This window comes from Macrotis lagotis, chromosome 5 (assembly GCF_037893015.1).
Source record: "Macrotis lagotis isolate mMagLag1 chromosome 5, bilby.v1.9.chrom.fasta, whole genome shotgun sequence".
NCBI lineage: Eukaryota > Metazoa > Chordata > Mammalia > Peramelemorphia > Peramelidae > Macrotis > Macrotis lagotis.
The window spans coordinates 210064594-210087926 of NC_133662.1; the positions used below are offsets into that span (position 1 = coordinate 210064594).

At 36.9% G+C, this 23333-nt stretch overlaps 1 protein-coding gene across 1 annotated transcript; it reads left to right on the forward strand.

Moving 5' to 3' along the window:
• Positions 1 to 3840: 3840 nt before the first annotated feature.
• On the forward strand, positions 3841 to 5219 carry PRMT6 (protein arginine methyltransferase 6). Its single transcript, XM_074188303.1, has one exon. It carries the CDS (start codon positions 4016 to 4018, stop codon positions 5132 to 5134), a length of 1119 nt encoding a protein of 372 aa, XP_074044404.1. The 5' UTR covers positions 3841 to 4015; the 3' UTR covers positions 5135 to 5219.
• Positions 5220 to 23333: the final 18114 nt, after the last annotated feature.

The following is a 23333-nucleotide window of genomic DNA, read 5'->3' on the forward strand; positions in this document are numbered from 1 at the left end:
GCTAGAGACTAATTTATAATAATAAAACAAAATAAAAATCTCATCTTCTTATGCCATATAATAGGCCCTCCAGGTATATTTTTGCTTTGACGGTCTTTTAGACTTTTCTTACTTCCTACTGGAATACCTCCTTATCTCTTCCTCCTCCTCCTCCATCCCTCCTCCTCACCTCTGCCCCTTCCTCACTTGGTCCCCACCCTATCCTACTTTGGGGGGCCAAACCCTTAATTGGACAAGTTGAAGGTAACTTTCTCATATTTTGCCTATGAAAGGATCATGGTATTTATGTCAAAGGTAAAGACCCATCAGTAGGAGATATGGACTTCCCTTTCTATTTCTTTTAACATAATTCTGGTTTTGCTCTTCTTTCAAGTCCAAAACATCCTTACTTTGGGGAACATTTTCTCAAGAGTTTCCTCAAGTGCTGGAGTAAGACTGGAAGCAGGATATTGGTCTAAGAAAAGGGAAAGGAATGCTACTACTCCCAGTGTTGAGGAAGAACAATTATAGTTTGGGTAATGAAATCACCAATTCTCTGACTCAGGGAGGTAAGAAAGGCTTAGACTAATTCACAGGTTGCACAAAATGTTTACAATTTTAAAAAAAGTTTACAAGTGACTACAAAAGATTCACAAATTAGGTTGTTGAAGAAGGAGCAAGATAGTGAATTTCAGTAATGGAGTTCTGAAGAAACAGCCATAAGCTGGGCTGATGAGAACACTGAGATCAGCTAAGAGGAAGGAAACAATCATGAGATGTTGACTGGTTTTAGATCAACTTGGATCCAGCAGCATGGAGAAGAGGGTGGGAGAGTTTGGGGAATCTCCCCCAGAGTGGTCTAGCTTCATAAAAGGTAAGCAAGGGATAAGTAAGAGAGAAGAGCAAAGGGGTTTGATTTGGGATAATTAGGGATGTTTAGATGAGGAGTGGTAAGTCAAAGACTTAATCTTTTCAGGGAAGGCAAGGATCTCTTTTGTTATTGATTAAGGGTTTTTGTGCCTGGGAGCAGGGATTTCTGGGAGTCTATGCTAGGGCAGGGAAAAGTACTAAAAGTTCATTGCCCTCAACTCTTAGTTTGAATGGGTTTGGGGGGATGTCAGTGTTAATGTAAGGTACAGGGTTAGTGAAGAGAGAATAGATAAATTTTAGAATATATTTCTCTTAACATTTTACCAGAGCATAGTAGAAGGAAAACTTTATTTGTAATCAGAAGCCCTGAGTTTCACTTCTGGATTAAATTATTAGGTAAATGACCTTGCAAAATTAACTGGATCTCAATTTCCTTAACTCTAAAAATATGCTGATGAACTATGAACTACATATATTGAAGGTCTCTTATGGTTATAAAATCTTCTTTCCCCAATACAAAAATGGAATTTCAGTTGGAACGATTATAAGAAAAATTACAAAAGACAAATCCTAATTTAAGGTTTTGAATTAAATGATACCTTATATTATAGGTTGAATAGACTTCACTAAATATACTCATTAATGGATAATTTTACTGATTCCCTGGATTTTATCTTTTTCTTAATCACTCTTTCCAGCAACTAGGCTTAAGCTCAAGTCTAGAGTCAGAAAGATGGTGAGTTCAAATCCAGTCTCATATACCAGTTCTGTGACCTTAAACAAATCAATTAACCCAATTTGCCTGAATTTCTTAATCGGCAAAACAAGAAGAAAATGGCAAATCCCTCTCTGGGGTTTCCTGAAAAGAAAAACAAAAAGCTTTCAAACAGAAATTTTTAAAACTAGTCTAAATTGCCTATCTAGAATATTAATAGTTGTTAGCTATTTCTTAAACCTTAATTCTGTTAAGAGATTTTTAGTGATTGAAGGTATTTTATAGTACCTAAGATTTTATCCTCCATTGGGACCAACCAATAATTTTAAAGTGAGGAAAATTAAATGATTCCTCCTAGAATCACCCTCGTTAAAGGAGATAGCCTCAGATTCTTTGCTTCCAAATCCAGGGCTCTACCTCTTGTAATTCAAGCAAATATGCATTTATTGAACATTCACCATATGTTGAAATTATTTTTCTAATAACCAATTTTTGAGGAATTTTCTCTTTTCTAATTCCTCATTCAAAGATCAGTCAACCCAGTTGGGTGATTTCATCCACAGTCTCTGAAGTTCACTCAACTGGGAGAGTTTATTTCTGATTAAAATATAAAGAGAATTTAATCTAGGTGAACTTTCTTAAAAAGCTTTAGGTTCACACCTTAGTAACCTGACCACTCAACTTACATGGTCTGAAAGGGGATGGTTTCTTTTCTCCACAAAGATAAAGGCAGCTGAGTTTTCAGATCAAGTTCAGTTCAGTAGGAAGAGCTGGAGACTACTTATTAACACATCCACCCATCCTTGATTCTTCACCAGTCCTGATTGGTCTCAGCCTGATCAGGGTCAACCACTTTTATAAAGGTATTTAAGTACTTAAGCCATAGTCTTTTGTCTTTGGTTACCAAGTGAAGTCACTAACCTTTGATTCATTTTTTCATATATTATTAACAATATATTCTATATTATTAATTCTATATTAATGATATATATTATTTTACATTATTAATTCTATATTAATGATGTATATTATTCTATATTATTAATCTTATATTAATAATATATATTCTGTTATTAATTCTATGTTAATTATATACTATTCTATATTATTAATTCTATATTAACTATATATATTAATTCTATATTAATAATATATATTATTCTATATTATTACTTCTATATTAAAATATATATTAGTCTATATTAATTCTCTATTAAAATATAGATTAATTCTATAGTGATACTATATATTATTCTATATTAATAATATATTGTTCTGTTATTACTTCTATATTAACAATATATATTATTCTATATTATTGATTCTACATTACTAATATATATCATTCTATATTATTAATTCTATATTAATAATATATGTTATTCTATATTATTAATTCTATATTAATGATATATTGTTCTATATTAATAATGTACATTATTCTATATTATTAAATCTATATTAATAATATATTATTCTATAGTATTAATTTTATATTAAGAATATGTTATTCTATATTATTAATTCTATATTAAGAACATGCATTATTCTATACTATTAATTCCATATATTCTATATTATATTATTCTATATTAATAATATATTATTCTATAGTATTAATTTTATATTAAGAATATGTTATTCTATATTATTAATTCTATATTAAGAACACATATTATTCTATACTATTCATTTCATATATAATATATATTATTCTATATTAATAATATATTATTCTATAGTATTAATTCTATATTAAGAACATGTACTATTCTACACTATTAATTCCATATATTATTCTATATTAATAATATATTATTCTATAGTATTAATTTTATATTAATATATTATTCTATATTATTCTATAGCATCAATATCTTCATTTGTTATTTTAAATTTTTGTGCTTATTGTGCCTATGATATATATTTATTATTCAGAAACTCACTTTTCCTGCATGCTGTGGAATCCCAGAACATAAAGACAGCTCCTCCCTATCCACATCAAGTTACTACTTTCTACTGATGTCCCTAAAAACAGTAAGAGGAAAGGGGGAGGGAGGCGTGACATTTCACTGTTGGTACCAAACGCTACCAGGAGCCGCGAGGTCCTCGTGTAGCGCCCTTGGCTGGCCAAAGAGCTTTGCGGATACATTCTTTATCTGCCCCTGGGATGCGGAGGATGCAGCCTGTTGCCTGAGTAACGGCCCCGGAGGCACCCATCCTCTGGGCGGCCGGGGGGAGGAAGAGTCGTCGCCGAGGGCGGAGGCAGGTCCCGACTCCTCAGTGAGTGAGCGCGGGAGGGGCCCCTCCTCGCGGGGAGGCGGGAGGAGGGAGGAGCCGGCTCCGAACTACAAGTCCCGGCAGCCCGCGGGGCCGGCGGCGGAAGGAGGCCCAGGCCGAGGCGGCGGCGGCGGCGGCGGCCCCGCGGAAGGGCTGCGGGCTGAGGCCATCATGTCGCTGCCCAAGAAGAGAAGGACGGAGTCGGCGGCGGCGGCGGCGGGCGGCGGCGACGAGGAGGAGGAGGAGGAGGGCGGGCCGGGGCCGGGCCGGGCCGCGGAGCAGGGCGCGCGGGACCGCCTGTACTACGAGTGCTACTCGGACGTGTCGGTGCACGAGGAGATGATCGCCGACCGCGTCCGCACGGACGCCTACCGCCTGGGCATCCTGCGCAACTGGGCCTCGCTGCGGGGCAAGGCCGTGCTGGACGTGGGCGCGGGCACCGGCATCCTCAGCGTGTTCTGCGCGCAGGCCGGCGCCCGGCGCGTCTACGCCGTGGAGGCCAGCGACATCTGGCAGCAGGCCCGCGAGGTGGTGCGGCTCAACGGGCTGGAGGACCGCGTGCAGGTGCTGCCGGGCCCCGTGGAGACGGTGGAGCTGCCGGAGCGCGTGGACGCCATCGTCAGCGAGTGGATGGGCTACGGGCTGCTGCACGAGTCCATGCTGGCGTCCGTGCTGCACGCGCGCGCCAAGTGGCTCAAGGAGGGCGGCCTGCTGCTGCCCGCCTCGGCCGAGCTCTTCCTGGCGCCCGTCAGCGACCGCACGCTGGAGTGGCGCCTGGGCTTCTGGGGCGAGGTGAAGCAGCGCTACGGCGTGGACATGAGCTGCCTGGAGGGCTTCGCCACGCGCTGCCTCATGGGCCACTCGGAGATCGTGGTGCAGGGCCTGACCGGCGAGGAGGTGCTGGCGCGGCCGCAGCGCCTGGCGCAGCTGCAGCTGGACCGCGCCGGCCTGGAGCAGGAGCTGCGCGCCGGCGTGGGGGGCCGCTTCAGCTGCCGCTGCTACGGCGCCGCGCCCATGCACGGCTTCGCGCTCTGGTTCACGGTCACCTTCCCGGGGGGCGACGGCGAGAAGCCGCTGGTGCTGTCCACCTCCCCCTTCCACCCCGAGACGCACTGGAAGCAGGCGCTGCTCTACCTGGACGAGCCGCTGCCCGTGGAGCAGGACACGGACGTGTCGGGCGAGGTCACGCTGTCGCCCTCGCGGGACAACCCCCGCCACCTGCGCGTGCTGCTGCGCTACAAGGTGGGGGACCGGGAGGAGAAGACCAAGGACTTCCGCATGGGGGACTGAGGGGGCGCCCGAGACCCCCCGCGGGGCGGCTTCTCCCAGGCCGATTTGTGCGCTATTTCTTTTTTTTTTTTAAAGTGCTTACTAGCGATTTTTTAAACCTCAGATGCTTGTAGCACAAAGCACTTTTGTCCTTCATCCACTTGGGGACAGATAACGGAAAAGGAGATAACGGTGGGTCCCTTCCTCCTCCTGTTGAGAGAGAGAGCGAGAAGCTTTCCAAACTTGCGATTTTTCCTTGTTATCCCTCCAGTGCCATAGTTTCTCCATCTGGGAACTCTTCCCTCCCAACGGCCTTCCCCCCCCTTCCATTCTTCTGCCTAAGACGCGGCCATAGCAAAATACTATTTTTGGATCGAGATGAACATTATAGCAATAAGGACGGGTTTAAAGTGAACAGCGAGGTTGTGCTCGATTTTTAAAATAGCCATGTTCTCTGGAATAATTCCTGTTTATAGATTTGTCCCATTGGTGGGGTGCTAAAGCGAATTGGGGTCCCTTGTTCCATTGAAGTAAAATGGAATGTTAACTTCCCAGTTTCACAGCCTAACCTAAGAAACTTCCATGGTGCATTGTATGGTACAACAGTTGAAGGGTAATAAATGTTTAAAGAAATGTTTTTTCTTCCCCTTACTTAAATACAAGTTTCAATTTTTTTAAAAAAAAGGAGAGAGTTAGACTATAAATTATTTTAAATTTTTATGGATACCTGGGGCAACATAAATAGCCTCAGTTTCTGACCTTAGGGTTTCTTCCTTAAACCTATGATAATATTTTTCAACCAATTTATCAGAAAAAAAAGTCCTTTAGACTGTTTTTAGGTAGAATATTCATTCTCTAAATTCCCTGATTTAGACAGATCATGTGCCCTGGCCTTTAAGAAAATGAATTTAAGGATTTGAGTCTGTTTCCCTTTTATCTGAGCCAAAAGTGACATCTTGTGAATATGGTAAATTCTCATATAATGAAGTGTCTTCCTCCTTTTTTTAGTGGTATTTTGTTTTTATTTTCTCCATAGTGAAAAAATTGCATCTCTCATTTTTCTGATTAAGACACTTTGTCCATTGTAATTTGTCTTTTTATTGTTTTTGGTAAACTCTGGAGAAAAGTCCAAAACTCCTTCAGAATATAGCCTCAGGGAAATTAAAAACAGTGGGGGTTTTTGTCTTTTTTTTTTAGGCATCCTAATCAAAATTTGTTAGATATGAACAAATTACATTCCAAAGTAGTCAAACACTTATTTATTTCAACACTAGAGTTGTTTTACAGTCTTCTCATCTATTTTGTTGCAGATTAAAGTATTGTAAATAAGTTGCTGAGATTAGTGTTTGATGTAAAAATTCTTTCTCCAAGGGGGAACCTTTATTCATAGACCACCATGTTTACATGTTTACTGAATGTCAATAAAAATTATACTTTTGTTACCATTCTTGTGTGCAGATAATTTTAATAGGTTCTTTTTAAGGGGTACATAAATCAAAAGTAGGATTTGGTTTAAACCAAAGTTAATGGAAAATAGTTTCTTTTTTTAATTCTTACGGTTATATGTATACTGTGTTGTTTGTGTGTTTTAATGTTGAGGATTTTAGTCAGTTATCTACTGTAGAAAAAGGACTTTGCTATCTAGAAAACCTTGTAGATGACCAGCTTGTTATTTGTGATATACTTACTAGCACTTTACAGAATAGCATCTTAGTATACTTCCAAATTGCTTTTAAAATTTATAAAAATAATAGTTACTGTCCCCAGCATATCATCGATCATATTTTCTTTATAATTTTTACAGCATTTCATCTACTTTATCTCATTTTATCATCATAACAGTGCTAGTAGGGGAGAAGTTCCCATTTTATAGACAAAGAGTCTAGGAAATAGTTGTAAGTGATGTGCCTAAGAAACTGCTTTAAAACTGAGTTAAGTCAGTGATCTTTGCATTTACAGAATGGTGGAATTGTGGAATTACAAAGTAGATTAGAAATTCTAATAGCATTATTCTGATAATAGCAATTATATTACCCTTGAAGTTTTGTCAGGCATTTGACATGTTATTTCATTTGATTCTCACAACAACCACATTAGGTGGAAGTTCTCTCCATTGTTTCAGACAAGATTATAAAAGCTATTGAATCTTAAAGACCTGGCTTACCTAGGGTCATACAGCTGGCATGCGTGACTGAAGGTAGGATTTGAACTCGTCTGATGATAAGTCCAAGTCAACTCACTATGCCTTTTCCCTATAGTCATTAGTTAAAACATTACTTCCAAAAATGAGAAAATAGGCCTAGAGAAGAAAAATGATTTGCTTAAGGTTATAAAATGGGGAGAGAAAAGGTTTTGGTATGAAGAGGTCAAGAAAGGTCACTAGCATGGGGTCCCTATTACTATTATTTAGAAGTAGCTTGTCCCTTAACATACTGAATAAAATATAAATTTCTGATCCTGACTTTGAAAACTTTCCTCAGTCTAGCTCCAAGCTGTCATTCCCAGGTTTGTCTCATACTACTTCAGTATTCTTTGTTCTTATTCTTTTTCCATCATCTGTCTTCATCCTTTCATTTATCTCAGTGCCTTTGCTTGCAATGCCCCCAACTCCAACTACTCAAATGTTTAACTTCCCTGGAAAGTCCAAATGAAGATCAGCTCCAGGAAGCCTTCTGGGACTCCCCCCCTCCCAGGTGAGAGTGATCTGGGATTTTTAAAAACACTTTGCTAAACTACTCTCCATTTATCACATTTTGCTTTACATCATAGTTATTTGTGGATATGTCTTTATGAGATCCTTGAAAAAAAAGTGTTCCAGACACTTTTATATTTAGATAGCCTCAGAATACCTAATTTGCCTTGAACATAGTAGACACTTAGTAAATGCTGAAGTTTTCCATCAGGGAAGGAAAAATACACTCTGAAAATGCATCTACAAAAGAAGGTGGATCTTGGTGACACTTGAACATTTCCAAAATATGTTTCCTAGCAAGTCCTGGTCTTGTGCAATTCTGGTCTGATACAAAGAAAATAGAATAACATTTCCTGGTGTTTGTGTGGTGATACAGGAGGCCAGATCTTTCTAAAAAAAGGGACTATAGGAAGGGCTCCAAACTTGTCAGGAAGACTGGGATCAGATCCTGCCTATAAAACTTCTACTTGTCTAGAATCAGGCAAAAATCACTTAACTTCCCTGGGATCCAGTTTCCTCACCTATAAAAGCAGACTCAGGTCTCTTAAAAAATAGTTGTTTTATATAGTACTTTAAGATTTGCAAAGCACTCATTATTCTCATGGGAACCTTGGGAGAGGTGCTATTATCTCTATTGTTTTCAAATAAGGAAACCTAGGCTAAGAAAGAATAGTGACTTGTCTAGGGTCACCCAGATAATAAGCATCAGACTGGATTTGAACTTAGGTCTTGCTGACTCTAGCTTTGTCTACTTTAGCACCTACCAACTTTCAATTGTATAATCCTATTAAGGGGCTATGGACAGTGAGTGGTTCAGTTATATAATAGGAGATCTTGAATAAGCAAATATTAGGGGCCTGGCCATGTGCTAGAGATTAGGGAAAGATACTCTTAGAATATGTGTTGTTGCCTGTCCTTGATCCCAAATGAATCAATGTTCACTTGGAATATTGTAACTTGGAAGGAGGTTCCCATTAGAGTGCTCCCATTTTCTTTACTCACATAAAGGCAGAGGTGACATGCTTATCAAATTTAGATGACACAAATCTTTAAAGGATATCTAGCATCATATTATCAAGTCAGCATCCAAAAATGTCTTGATTACCAAATCAAATAAGATTCAATAGAATAAGAGAGAAAAATATAATCGTACACATCAATTTGAAAAAATGATAATATATTAGAGGTGTGATTAGATATCAATCCATGTGAAAGATTAGCTATGGAAATGAGAAGGAAGAGAGAATTAACTGCAGTTGTGAATCTAGGTGTGTGGAGTGGGGGAGAGGAATGGAATGGTTTGGTTAAAAAAAAGGTTTGGTAGTAGGATAGACTCCATTTTGTACATGCAATATTTGTGAAGGAATAATCAGCAGAGATTTGATATTGTTTGAGAAATTCAGGAGAAAGATTAAGACTTATTAGATCTGGTTGGAAGTCATCTACAAAGATGATAGCTGAACTCATGGTAGTTGACATCCCTAAGAGTCATCTAGCAGCCCCCTGGTGTCCTTCTCCAACTCAGCATTCTCAAATTTGTAATTTGGGTACTTTAAAGGGTGATCGTTCTCACAGGTTCAAGGTATTCTGTGGATATACACTCTTAAAACTCTGTAACTGGTGAGATTCCCACCAATGAACTTAACCATAAAAAGTCAGCCAACAGACACAAATAGTTCAAAGTAAAAATAAAAATGTTTACTAAAGCTGGGTGGTGCAGTTGGATAGAGTAGTGGGCCTGAAGTCATCTTCCTGAGTTTAAATCTGGTCTATGAAACCCTGGGCAAGTCATTTAACCTTGCTTGCCTCAGTTCCTCACTTTTTAAATGAACTGGAGAAGGATATAGCATACTACTTCAGTACCTTTGCCAAGTAAACCTCATATATGGTCATGAAGACTGAAACAACTGAACATCAACAAAAGCATTTGCTCCGTGTGGCGTTGGGCAAGCCACTTAACCCCATTGCCTTGAAAAATCTAAAAAAAAAAAGCACTTGCTAAGATAGCATTGCAACAATAGCCACACATTTCCCCTATAAACCTGTGGGACACTGTTTCCAGAAATGTACTCAGTAGTAATGGGAAGAGTGAATACAGAGTAAACTGGTAATGAATTAAAAATATATAGGGAACAGGTGGTGAAGGCAAATCAAACATCTGGTATTTCCAGGCCCTGATGTTATACCTTTTCTTGTTGGGTTCTCACAAAGCTTATCAATGGGTATGACTTCGTTACTGGGATATTTCTTGGCCTACTAAGTTTTTTCCATTTTGTTAAGTTTGCTTATCTTGACTTGTATGTCTATCTCTGATTGACTGCTTGACTCCCTACGGTGACCTTCTACAGGAGTCCTTTCTTGATCTTTCCTCCCATTCCCCCACCCCACATTCTCTACCCTAGCTACAAAAATTTACCCTCTCAAGTTTCTTTGTATCCACTTTATATATACTTTATATAGACCTCAATAGGGCAAGGACAGGTTACACTTTTTCTTTCCCTAGGATTTATCATAGTATCTGACCATTGTAAATGATTTGGAGATACTTTTTGATTTTTTTTTAATGTTTACAATCAAGGTGGCATATTGATCCCGAGAGAAGCCCAGGCCTGAAAAGCAGTAAATTTGTCTGGTCCCCTTATAAGAAACTCTTTAGCATATATCATTATTCTGGGTTTCTGTCCCACTGGGTTATAAACTCCTTAGTAACATGGATTTGATTCACTAGTGATTAATTGATCGATACTTTCATTGCTACTTTGGAATTGTCTTCACTCATTTCTTCCCTTTCCCTTTACTCCCTTTTCTAATCTCAGTCCTGTTTTGACAATTTACCCTAGGTCCCCAAAAAACTAGTCATATTTTTCCTGGCATGCTCTGAGCTGTATTTCCAAGATTTCTAAGGAAGCTCTGATTGTCTCAAATGGTCCATGAGAAAGACAATTAGCCAATTGCAGAACAATTAGGTTGCTTTAGATAAGTTCTGTGGTCCCTTCTAGGTCTAAAACTCTGAAATGTGAACTGACACATTCCTCTCCTCTTAGTGAAATGTGTAGCTCTTGCAACAAAATTATGTATCCCTTCATCATAGTTTGAATATATGCCTATACAACACTGTATACATTTAATATAAGGTAGATACTTGTAACAAGAGAGGCAACATGGCAGAGCTGACAGAGGAACCTGGAATCATGAATCATCTTGCTGCTGTTATTTAACAGTTGTGTATTTCTGCATGTTACTTAACTCCTCTGAATCTCAGAAAATTCAAAAAAATCTCTAAAATTTTAGTTTTACAAATCATAATCCCATTACATATGTGTCCATTATAAATAAATATCATCCAACACATCTTTCAAGTTGGAGAGAAGCTCAAAGTTTGCTCTTATGCCTATCTAAATTAACAATCCTCCAAAAATCAAATGCAAAAATTGATAGAGATGTAAATTCCCAGACCTCTTCTAGAAATCTGTTATACTGACCTAAATTGTGATTTGAAGGGAAAAATCAATGTCATTGGAATGTTTTCTAACATGTGATGCATTTGTGCAATGGAGCATGGGAAGACATTTTGGAGAGGATCATAGGGAGAGAAAAACTTTAGAAATAAATGTGACTGGGCACCCAAGAAAATACTTAAATATACTTATTAAAAATATGACCTTGATAATTCAAAATCATTGCTACATCAATACTGACAAGAAATAGTATGCATAGGTGGAGGCTAGTGAAGGTTCAAGAGGGCTGCCTAACTTTTTAAAGTCTATCTGCTAAGAAACAGCTAGCTTGAGGATATTTAGTAAGTTCTTGCCTATGTTGTTTGGTATTAGGAGTTTCAGGAAAAGCCATGGCTATCCCCCCAAAATCCCTCCCATTTCCTAAAAGTCTTTTTTCCCCATAATGTGTGAAATTCTAACAATTTAGATAATTTTGGGGAGGAGGGCAATTGCTGTCTTTTAAGTGAAAATTTCTCTAGTATAGGACTATTTGTATATTAGATTGAATTATTTTACTCAGATTATTTTCCTAGCAAAGTTATAATCAGAAATGACATGTAAGCTCTTCATTTTTCAACACACCTACATGCACATCGATATTCCCTCAGGTGATACAGACTCATAACCTATCCGTACCTTCTCATCCTGTATGGAACTTTTGCTCAAGTAATTCTACAGATTTGCCAGAGGATACCCACTCAGTAATAAAGGCTTTTCTCTGGGTCAGGGTTTCAGTCATTTTTCTGTGTTATCAACCCCTATGAACCCTCTTTTAGAATAGTGATTTTAAATGCTTAATATAAAATATACCCATATAGTATTCCAATAGAAATATAGTTAGTAAAAAATTAAATATAATATGTAAATACAGGTATTTTCCTATCCTAGTTCACAAATCCCCTGAAATAAATTTATAAACATCATAGAGCCATTCTACCTTCTTTAGGTGACAATATTGTCTGGGAACCGGTGAAGGATGAAAGTTGTCAAGTCAGTATTCCTCAATCTAACTACATGATAGGTCTACCTCCTTCTACATATCTTTGCTATATTTTATACCAGTTCCTTCACACAATGAAATATGGTTAGTATGCTATAGTTTACTCATGTTCACCATGTCCATAAGACCATCTTCATTTCCTTTTGGGTGACCTTTAAGTCTGTCTCTTCAGAGATGGTAGTGTTCCATAATCTTAAAAGACCCATGACTTTAAAATGACTCCATTTGTTGAACTTCTGATTATCAATATAAAACAAAATATAAATTCTAAAAGTATATATACTCTTCAAAGGTGTCTGCTAATTATCATAAAATATCCAACACAGAATCCAAATTTAAAAAGGATTCCCTATAAATGGAGGGATCCCCCAAATACTCCCGTTTATGCATGACATAAAAAAGACATTCTTCAGAAATGCTTTAATATTAAAAGGAAATATGCTTGGAATGAAGTCAGAGCAAGGGAAAATGATGGCAAGATGAGTGCTATTCAGGTACCCACAAAATAGGGAAAAAATGTGGAGCCTGAAAAAGAATATATAGTCATAAATAGAATAAGGCATGAGTGACTGCAATTTATACCCATGAAAAGAACACAGCCAGGTGTTGTAGCTCACATGTCTAATCTCTGCTGCTCCTGGGGGAGGCCAAAGCTGCTGGCTTGCTTGAGCTTGGGGATTCTGAACTGTAGCAGTGCTCCAGAAGATCAGATGCCCAATACTGATAGGGTAAGTCCCCAGGAAAAGAAGACTGTTAAGCTGCCTAAGGAGGGACAAACTGGCTCAAGTCAGAAAAATCAAGCTACTTAAAGTTTTAGGCTCATGAGAGACTGCTGTACTTCCAGAAGATATAAAGGGAAAGCTACAGAGACTGGGACAGAGATAGAGACCCCCCAAAAAAATTACAAACATAGAGATGAGAGAGAAAAAGAGAGAGTATGTGAAAGACAGGAAGGAGCAGAATAAGAGTATTTGTGTGTGTGTGTGTGTGTGTGTGTGTATGAGAGAGAGAGACAGACAGACAAACATAGAGAAAGATTTGAAAAAACAGAGTCAAAAACATACAAAGAAACAGAGAATGGGTGTGAGACAAGGAGACAGAGAAAGATACCCAGAATGAGAGCATGTGTACATGTGTGGGTATGAGACAGAGACAAAGACACAAGGAGACACATTATGTGAGAGAAGGAAAAAGAGAGAATAGAAACATATGAGAGACTCAGAAATATGAATACTGAAGATAGAACAGAAACAGTAACAGACACAGAAAAACTGAGAGAAAAAGAAAACAGACACAGAGAATAAATGTGTCTGTGTGAATGTGTGTGTGTATGTATATGTATGTGAGAGAGAGAGAATCCTCATATAGATGAGATCTTAGAACCATTGACATTATGAAGAAATTTCCTCCTTAATAGTTGAGATGCCGAGAAGTATAGGATTATTCATAAAATCATAGACCTTGGAAAAATTATAAAATCTTAAAGTTTCATTCCATTAAAATTCCTTATTTATAGATGATGAAACTAAGACTCAGAGAGGGGAAATAAATTCCCTTGGTAACAACAAATTTCTAGGTCTTTTAGCTATAAAGATGGTGCTATCTTCTGGATTTTTTAATAGATAAAAGGAATAAGAGAAGGAATAGTAAGAAAATATATTTGGAAGATGTAATATTTAGGCAAACATGTAGACAAATGACATTTCTAGGAAAACAGGATGGAGGGTTCATCATAATAATCCAGAAGACAGTATGAAGGAGGTCAGGAAGAAGAGTGACATAGAAAAATGGGTGAGAAAAGAACATGTGGAACAAAAATAAATTTATCTATTCCAATGTTTACCTAGCATGGGTTCTATACATACAAAATGAACATGAAGGCACCAGATAACACAGGTTTCTAAACTAATTAATAGGCTGTGTATGGATATGTGGCAATCTTAAAACATATGCTTGGTTTCAAAACATTTCTTCCTGATCCCTTGAGAGTTCTCTAGACAAAATCTTTTTTGATTGGCTATCAATTTGTTAATTTATCTCATTGACAGGAAAAAAAAACCTTTTTTTTTTTGTCTTTACCCCTTTATTTATCTTTAGGAACAATAAGATTATCATAGCATCATAAAAATAAACTTAAAGGAACCTCAGAGGCCTTGTCTATTCAAGCCCTCATTTTAAAGTTGAAAGCACTGAAGCCCAGAGAGTTAGTGATGTATCCAGCTCACACAGATATTAAGTGGCATCAAATTAGGAGTCAAACCCAGGTTGCCTGAAACCCAATCCAATTTCTTTCCAGTGCACCAAGCTGCTTCTCTCTCAAATGGTTTTATTTAAAGACAGTAAATTATTTTCCCAATTAATCATTTATGTGTACATTTTTCATAAGAATAATTTCTCAGAGAATTATGCCTCTTAACCTGATTGAATCCTCCCTTATCACAAAGGAAACCTTAGTAAAATCTGGTTGACATAGTGATTTTTTTCTGATAACAGATGTGTCTTTCCACAACTCCATAGTCCTTTAGCTCTCTTTTGAGATGAAGTAAAAAATTATAAACCTGGGGAATAAGAAGGATACTGTTAGTTAGCTAAGCCAGGAGAAGTGATAGGTTTACAAGAAGTTTTAAATTTCATCTTAATCATGTTTAATTTGAGATGTCTGAGCATAATTTTTGTGATATGAAATTAAACTAATTAAAGCTGTGAGGGATGAAGATATAGATTTGAGAGTCACCTATAAATGTATAAGAGGTTTTTGGAGCATCTAATACCATCATAATAATCATCTAATACCAAATTACCTTAAAAGGTTTTTAATGGTCATGCTCAGGCTCAGACCATATAACATGGAGACACTCTGTGACCCTTATCACATGGGTGGGATTAGCCTCCTATGATGGGCTACATAACCAAAACAGGATTCCTCTTTAAAACTAGCCAGACTGCATTAGTCTCTCTTTCTCTCAGTCAACTCTTTCATGATGACTTTTTCCTGCAATTCTGATTATGAAGCCCATCAAAGCACATTAATCCCACCCACAATGGTATGGGATACAGAGTGCCTCCATGTTAGGTGATCTGGACATGCTCTAAAGGTCTCTTAGAGAGCTTTGATAATTGAAAACTAAAGACAACCAATTCCAGCACATACTTGCAATGATACCAGATTTTGGAGGGTGAATCTGTTTTCATTTTAGATTTATCATTCATATAGATTCATTAAGATACAATTCATTAAATTTTTTTTGGAAAAGATGACACTTAAACTATGATTTCAAGAAAGGAAGCAAAAGAATGGGCAGAAGAGTGAATGCTATTCCAGGAATTTGGCCAACTGGACAATGATCTAAAAGGTTATTGGGCACAAATTCAAACTGGTCTAAAATAATATGATCATGTGGAAGGAAGGGGATTATGATAATGCTGAGAATGGAGGCAACTAGTAGAGAATGCCAAAAAAAAATATGTATTAGTATTTACTGAGACAAGGAGAAACATTAGGAAATTGAAAATAGTGGAAGATTCTAAGGATTGGCCCATGAAAGACTTTAGGAGCCACACTATTTTTAGAGGTTCACACACCTCTCATCTGAAATTAATCTATTATTGGTTACAGAAATTATACAAAGAGACTAATTTCCTGTTTTGCATTATTCTTTTCTGCTGCTTTTGCTGTCCATGACTGAATCCTCTGCCCCTCGGCTCTACCTTTTGATCCTGTTGTCTTCCTTCAAGGCTCAGTTTCAATCTCATCTTCTGCAAGAGATGGTCCTTTCCTTTTCCTCCAAACTTCTGATATCATCCACCCTGAGATATATCTTCCTTTCTGGGTAGATTATCTATATACTGATTTAAATGTTTGCTGCACCCATTAAAATTTGAGCTCCTTGAGTGAAGGGGTTGTTTCTATCTTTCTTTAAAGCCCCATTTTTATAGCAGAATATTTGGCATCTAATAAGGGCTTAATAAATGCTGGTTAACTGACAGACTAACTACAAAAAGAAAAGGCAATTTTTCTCTTTTTTGTCCAGTTGTCCCTTTCTATGACCCCCATTATTAATGTTTTTCTCTCCTTTCAGATTCCATCGGTTCATTGTCCTCCTGCCTTTTTTCCTAATCTTACCTTTTTATGTCTTCAAGTGTTCACTTTTTCCTTATAACAAAGTTACTTATGTTTTGGTCCTATTGAAACAACTTCTACTAAATGGCTTTACTGAATGTTTTAAGTGGCAACTGAGCTAACCTGTTATTTACCAAGCAACCTCTTGAACCTTCTATGAATCACATGCTATGCTAGAGATTGATTCTTTTTATTTCAGAGCACAATACCCAAGTATCACTGACAGTAATTTAAAATCACAGGGCATGGGGAAGCTAGGCAGTGCAGTGGTTAGAGCACTGGCCCTGGTGTCAGGAGGACCTGAGTTCAAATCTTACCTCAGACACTTAATAATTAGCTAGTTATATGACCTTGGGCAGGTCTCTTAACCTTGTAAAACCCCCAGCCCCCCCCCCCCCCCCAAAAAAAGGATTTTTAAAATCTTTGTCCTACCTACAAAACCTGTGGTAACTAATAAAAATCCCACAATTGCTCTGGAAGTCAATTCACAGTATTTGAAGACTCTTTAATATCTTCTGAAATGAGATTTCCTGGACATTTTATGGTTTGCAAAACTGTGTGTATGTATAATCTTATTTGAGTTTTATACTGATTGTATAGAGTAAGCATTTCAAATATTGGGCCATTTTTCAAATGGAGAAGCTAATGCTTATCAATTGTTTAAGAACACATGCTTTTGCTGTTGCTATTGCTGCTTTTGCTATTCTTTAGTGGTGTCTTACTTTGTGACCTTGGGGTTTTGGGGCAAGAGTTATCAGAGAGGTTTGCCATTTCATTCTCTAACTTATTTTACAGCAGATGAAAGTTATACCAACAGTGTCAAATGACTTGCCCAGGATTGCACAGCTAGTTAAATGTGTGAGATTGAATTTTAACTTAGTTCTTCCTGATTCTAGGTTCTGTGCTTTATAATCTTATTCTTACTTCCAAGAGGTCCTCCTGAGGTTACTCAGATCAGTCATGTCTCACAACTTTCCAGGTTGCATTCCAGATTTCTCTACCATGCCCCATCCATGGCACCTTCATTAGGAACCTCTAACCTCTTCCCTTTTTGCTTCCTTTTATTTATTGCTTTTCCCCCTTAGAAAGTATGTTCCCAGAGTGTAGACCCTGTCTTTTTACTTATATTGGTGTTCCCATACTTAGCACAGTATAGAGAAAAGGACATAGGGAGCACTCTTTAATAAATGCTTGTTAACCAATTAATAGTTGAATACATACTACCTACTAATAATTATACTTAAAATAGAAATAAAATAAAATAAATATACTATTCCTGCTTTCATATATATATATGTATATATATACACATATATATGTATACACACACACACATATATAAATATATATATTTGTTTTTTGCAAGACAATGGGGTTAAGTAATTTGCCCAAGGTCACACAGCTAGTAATTATCAAGTGTCTGAGGCCACATTTGAATTCAGGTCCTCCTGACTCCGAGACCAATGCTCTATTCACTGTGCCATCTAGCTGCTCCAACATACATTTTATATGCTTATTCTAAATATTATTGTGCATAATATAATTATATTATATTATTACCATATGTGTCTGTAAATACACCTACACCCACACACATAGCAAGGTTCCATTCTAGATAATCTTTTCTCTATATACGCTCAGTTCTCTCTCTCTCTCTCTCTTATTCTGTGCAACTTTACTATCTCAATGGAATAATTATCATTTTATAAGATAACTCTTAGAAACACACATGTGTATATGTATATCATACATCATACATTCATACATTCATACAGACATACACAAACACACAGATAATCTTTAAATTCCAGGCCCATATTTTCAACTTTCTATGGAATATTTCAGAATTGCTTTCCCATAGGAATCTCAAACTGAAGGTATCTAAAATAATACTTACCTTTCTTCCCAAGTTTACTACATATGTAAAATTCACAACTAGCCTTCTTATCACTTAAGTTTATATCTTCAACTTCTCACTGCCCTTCACCTTACATTCCCATCAGTTGTTGTCTTGTGGATTTCTATCCTTACAGTATTTCTCAAATCACTAATGGCTTCACTTCTATAGTCACCATTCTAATCCAGGACCAATGCCACTTTAATTTAGAATATTTCAATAACCTCTTAATTGTTCTCCCACTCTTGAGTTTCTCCCTTCATACATTCTTCACTTATACAGCTTTCTAAGTGACTTCCAAATTTGACACTTTCACTCGCTAAGTTAAAATTATGGTTGAAAAAGTCACATACCTGATTTTTTTTTGTTATTCTTAGCATATGGCACTTCATCTTTCATCTTTATATTTTTGCATAGGTTATTCTTTATGTCTAATATGCACTCCATTTTCATCTCATCTCTTAAAATTCTTAGTTTCCTTCAAAGCCCAGATCAAATGCTAGGAATAGGGAATGAAATAAACAAAAGTATCAAAGATAAGAGAGAAAAGACAAGGAGAGGAGATCTTAAAGAGTCATCATGACTAGAAGAAAGAATATGTGAAAGAGAATAGAATGTGGCAAGGTTAAAAGGAAAATTAGAACTGTATTGTAGCTGACCTTAAATGACAGTGTCAAAAAAATTGCTTTATTCTCTAGGCAATAATATGCTGTGGATGATTTTTGAGCATCTGTGGAAAATTTGGGAAAATTATAAAGATAAAGGTATCTTTATAGTAAGTTGAGGAGAGGTAGATTGAATGCGCAAAGAACTGTTAGGAGGTTATTATATTCTAAAAGATATGGGAGCCTGAGTTACATTGACTGAAGTATGAGTGAACAGGAAGAGAAGAATATTAGACTTACCATGAAGGTAAAATGTCAGAATTTGTTGTCTTTTTTTCATGTGTTAGGAGAATTAGAGAAAAAATTTCAAGATAGCTCCAAGGTCATGAGCCTAGGTATCATAGAAAAGTGAGACCATGAATAAAAATAGAGAAATTAGTGAACGAGGCAATATTTAACTATAAGCTCAATATAGGATATATTGGGTGAGGGATGTTAGTGAGAGGATCAAGTGGAAATATTCAATAAGCAAATCAGTGGTTTAGGACTGGTAGTCTGGGAATAGATTGAAACTTTATGATAAACTGGGTTAGGAAACAACTAGGAAATTCTTTGGAACATTAAAAAGATTATTAGTTACTATTTTGCTCAAATGGTGGAAACACCTTAGGCACAACTCTCACCCCAATTAATACTTCTCCATAGCTCAAAGAATGATAACACCTTAAGTATAGCTCTCACCCCAATTAATACTCAGGTTTTATCATCTAGCATGGATTACCACAAGTTTAACATACTCTGTAATCCAGCTAGCATGCACACATGGATTGAAAGAAATGGAACTAACTTAAATAGTATATTACAAAAAGTTATGATAGGACATTGCTCCCTTTAAACTTAGGTTATATCCTCCTTTCTAATATATTCATCATTAGTGAGAATGATATAGATAGATAGATAGATAGATAGATAGATAGATAGATAGATAATGTATGAAATGTTCATATATAAGGAACACAAATGGGTAAATAAATCACACCTTTGATCTTGAAAGGATTGCACCAATCAGAAATGTGACATTTGTATGCTTAGCTTACCTGGGCTTATTGAGTCTGCTCTCTCTGTAGCACCCATTGCTCTGATAATTGGCTTTAGTCTCCAAAGCTTTCTACTTCTAGCTAAACTAATTCCATCACTAGAATATTACCAGACTTTTTCTTTAAGAAACAGAATCCTTAGAAAAAACAAGTAGAAATTGTTCCCACACTGCTCCCTTGGAATATTAGCAGGGACCTTGCTCATTACCAAGGTCTCTTTCTTCCAACTTCCCCCATAGAAGTTGAAGTTAATGGAATCCATGTCTTTGAATTCCTTCTCAGACTGAATGCAAGAATATGCCTCCAATAACCATGAGTTTCTCTTTCAAAATTCTATTATTGATAGGTACTTGTGGTGGCAGGAAGGAGAGAAAGAATTACTTTCATGTTTTTTATTATATTCTGAAAGAGGTGCAAGTGAGCTTTCTTTCTTTCTGTCTTTCTTTCTTTCTTTTTTTAAGGATTTTGCAATGCAAATGGAGTTAAGTGGCTTGCCCAAGGCCACACAGCTAGGTAATTATTAAGTGTCTGAGGTCAGGTTTGAACTCAGGTACTCCTGACTCCAAGGCTGGTGCTCTATCCACTGTACCATCTAGCCACCCCACAAGTGAGTTTTCAAGAGCTTAGTTCTTCTTTCATAACTGGTTCTTTTCTAAACTCACAATCTAGGACTAGTTCCTGTTTTCAAAACTCTCAGTCTTCTCTATTTTCTCATGTAAATGGGTACTTAGAGAAAAGGACAATCCCCATACAAAACAAATATATACTGACCCTTTAATATGCAAATGTTCCACTCAAATGAATGACCTTATAACCTATAAATGGACTACTCATAGTCTAATACCTTTATTTTTTCACCAAAGATTTCTGCAACTCAAAAGATTAGCAATCCTCAAGCCAAATTCTGTCCTTAATCCTCATCTTCCCTCCCCCCCTCAACCCTTTCACATTGTACTATGGAGACATTTCTTGGCATTCCCATTCCCTCCTCAAACTCCTAACCAAAAAAAAGAGGTAATTTAGTTACTAACATGCTTCAAAAATTCATTATATGGAACTTTCTTTTTTTTTTAAGTTTTTTTTTTTTTTGCAAGGCAAATGGGGTTAAGTCTCTTGTCCAAGGCCACACCCCTAGGTAATTATTAAGTATCTGAGACCAGATTTGAGCCCAGGTACTCCTGACTCCAGGGCCAGTGCTTTATCCACTACGCCACCTAGCCACCCCATATGGAACTTTCATTGAAGAAATGCTTTCATAACATAGACTTATAGGAGAACATCATAATGAAGCTCCAAAGTTCTACTGGATTTGATTTGATACTAGCCATGAATTCTTTTTTTTTTTTTAGGTTTTTGCAAGGCAAATGGGGTTAAGTGGCTTGCCCAAGGCCACACATTTAGGTAATTATTAAGTGTCTGAGACCAAATTTGAACTCAGGTACTCCTGACTCCAAGGCAGTTGCTTTATCCACTGCTACCTAGCCGCCCCTAGCCATGAATTCTTTAGAACATTTAAATGAAAATAGCATATGCTTAAGCTTCATACCAAATGATATTCTAATGCACTGGCATCTATTGCTCAACAAATTGACTGTTTTTCTATATTGAATATATTAATCACCCTGTGCAAAATCCCATTAAAATCAATGCTGTATTAACTTTATTTATTTGTGTTAAACATTAAAAGAAAGTTGGAAAAAATGTGACTTTCATTCTGAAGAAAATGTCAAATTTCTTAAGAATTATCTTACATGAAACTTAGAAATGGACCTTCATCCTCACTGTTGATGGCACTTTGTAAAGCTTTAAAAATATCTAAGCATGTTGTTGCCATTATGAGGATGATTATTATTATTATTTCATGGATCAGTAAGAAATATGATTTGTCTAAAGTATCCATGCTTACTTTTCTCTGCCTTGGTAGCTCAAGAAATCAAGATGGCCAGCAATTGCCTATAGAAACTGAGTATTTATTGAATGTAAACTTTCTCCATGAAATATTTTCTTTTTTCTTGGCAATTAGCAAATCAACTTTTTTGGGAACCAACTAGAATGCTCATTCAATATGTAATGATTCTTGGGTATTAATCTAATGTATATATATTAGATTATAACATGTCATAAAAATATCTCAGTATATCAGAAAACTAAGGATGAAGACAATAATCAAAATGAAGGGTTATAGAGGTGATAGATTGTCTTGCCTAAAAATCTCCTGCAGTGGGATATTCAAGACTCTCCCAAACAAGGAAGATAACATGGCATCAAAGAAATAGGTTAATAACTCCCAGTTAATTGTATAAGTAGTTTAATAATCAAAGTTGGATATTCATATTGGGGCAATCTGGAGGAGTTGCCGTATGACATTTTGGATTTCTGCAAAAACACCCCCAAAAGCCCTATGATAACTATAGAAAGAGACAATGGAAGGAGAAACTTGAGAATATGTTTGTGTGGATTGCTTTAGATTTTTGAGTTTCCTATTCTCAGCACTGACTTTGGGTCCCAGACACCTAGGCGCTGCATCAAGGTTGGTTAGACTAGAATTCTGGACTAGCAAGGTTCTAGACTGAACATATATAGTCATGCTCCAGTTGTATTCTCTAGTCAGTGAGCTTTCTTTTGGCTTACTTACTTGGCTGAAAACTTAGTTTATATTATTTAAGGTTTTCTTTGAGGGGGGAGGATTTATTTATCTATTTTCCCAATTATATGTAAAGATAATTTTCAACATTTTTGTAGTGCCCTCCTCCTTTTACCCTTTCCTCCCCCCCATCCTAGAACAGAAAATAATCTGATATATGTTACACATGTACAGGTATACACATATTTCCATATGTCACAATGTGAAAGAAATAGAACCAAAAGGGCAAAACTACAAGAAAGAAAAAACAAAAAGAATTTTTAAAAGGCAAAAATAGTATGCTTTTATCTGCATTCAGACACCATAGTTCTTTCTCTGGATGTGGAGGACATTTTCTATTGCAGGTCTTTCAGAATTGTCTTTATTCACTGTAATGCCCAGAAGAGCTAAGTCTGTCACAGGTTGATCATCATACAACGTTACTATCAAGTTGTACAGTGTTCTCCTGGTTCTGCTCACTTTGCTCAGTATCAATTCATATAAGTCTTTCGAGGCTTTTCTGGAATCACCTGCTTATCATATTTTATAGGGCAATAATATTCCATTTTATTCATATACCACAGCTTGTTCTGTAATTCCCCAAATGATGGATTTCATTCTTGGTTTTCCTTAATAGACACTTTTACTAGGAAACATATTATTCTTCACCTTTACTGCTTAAGGAATTT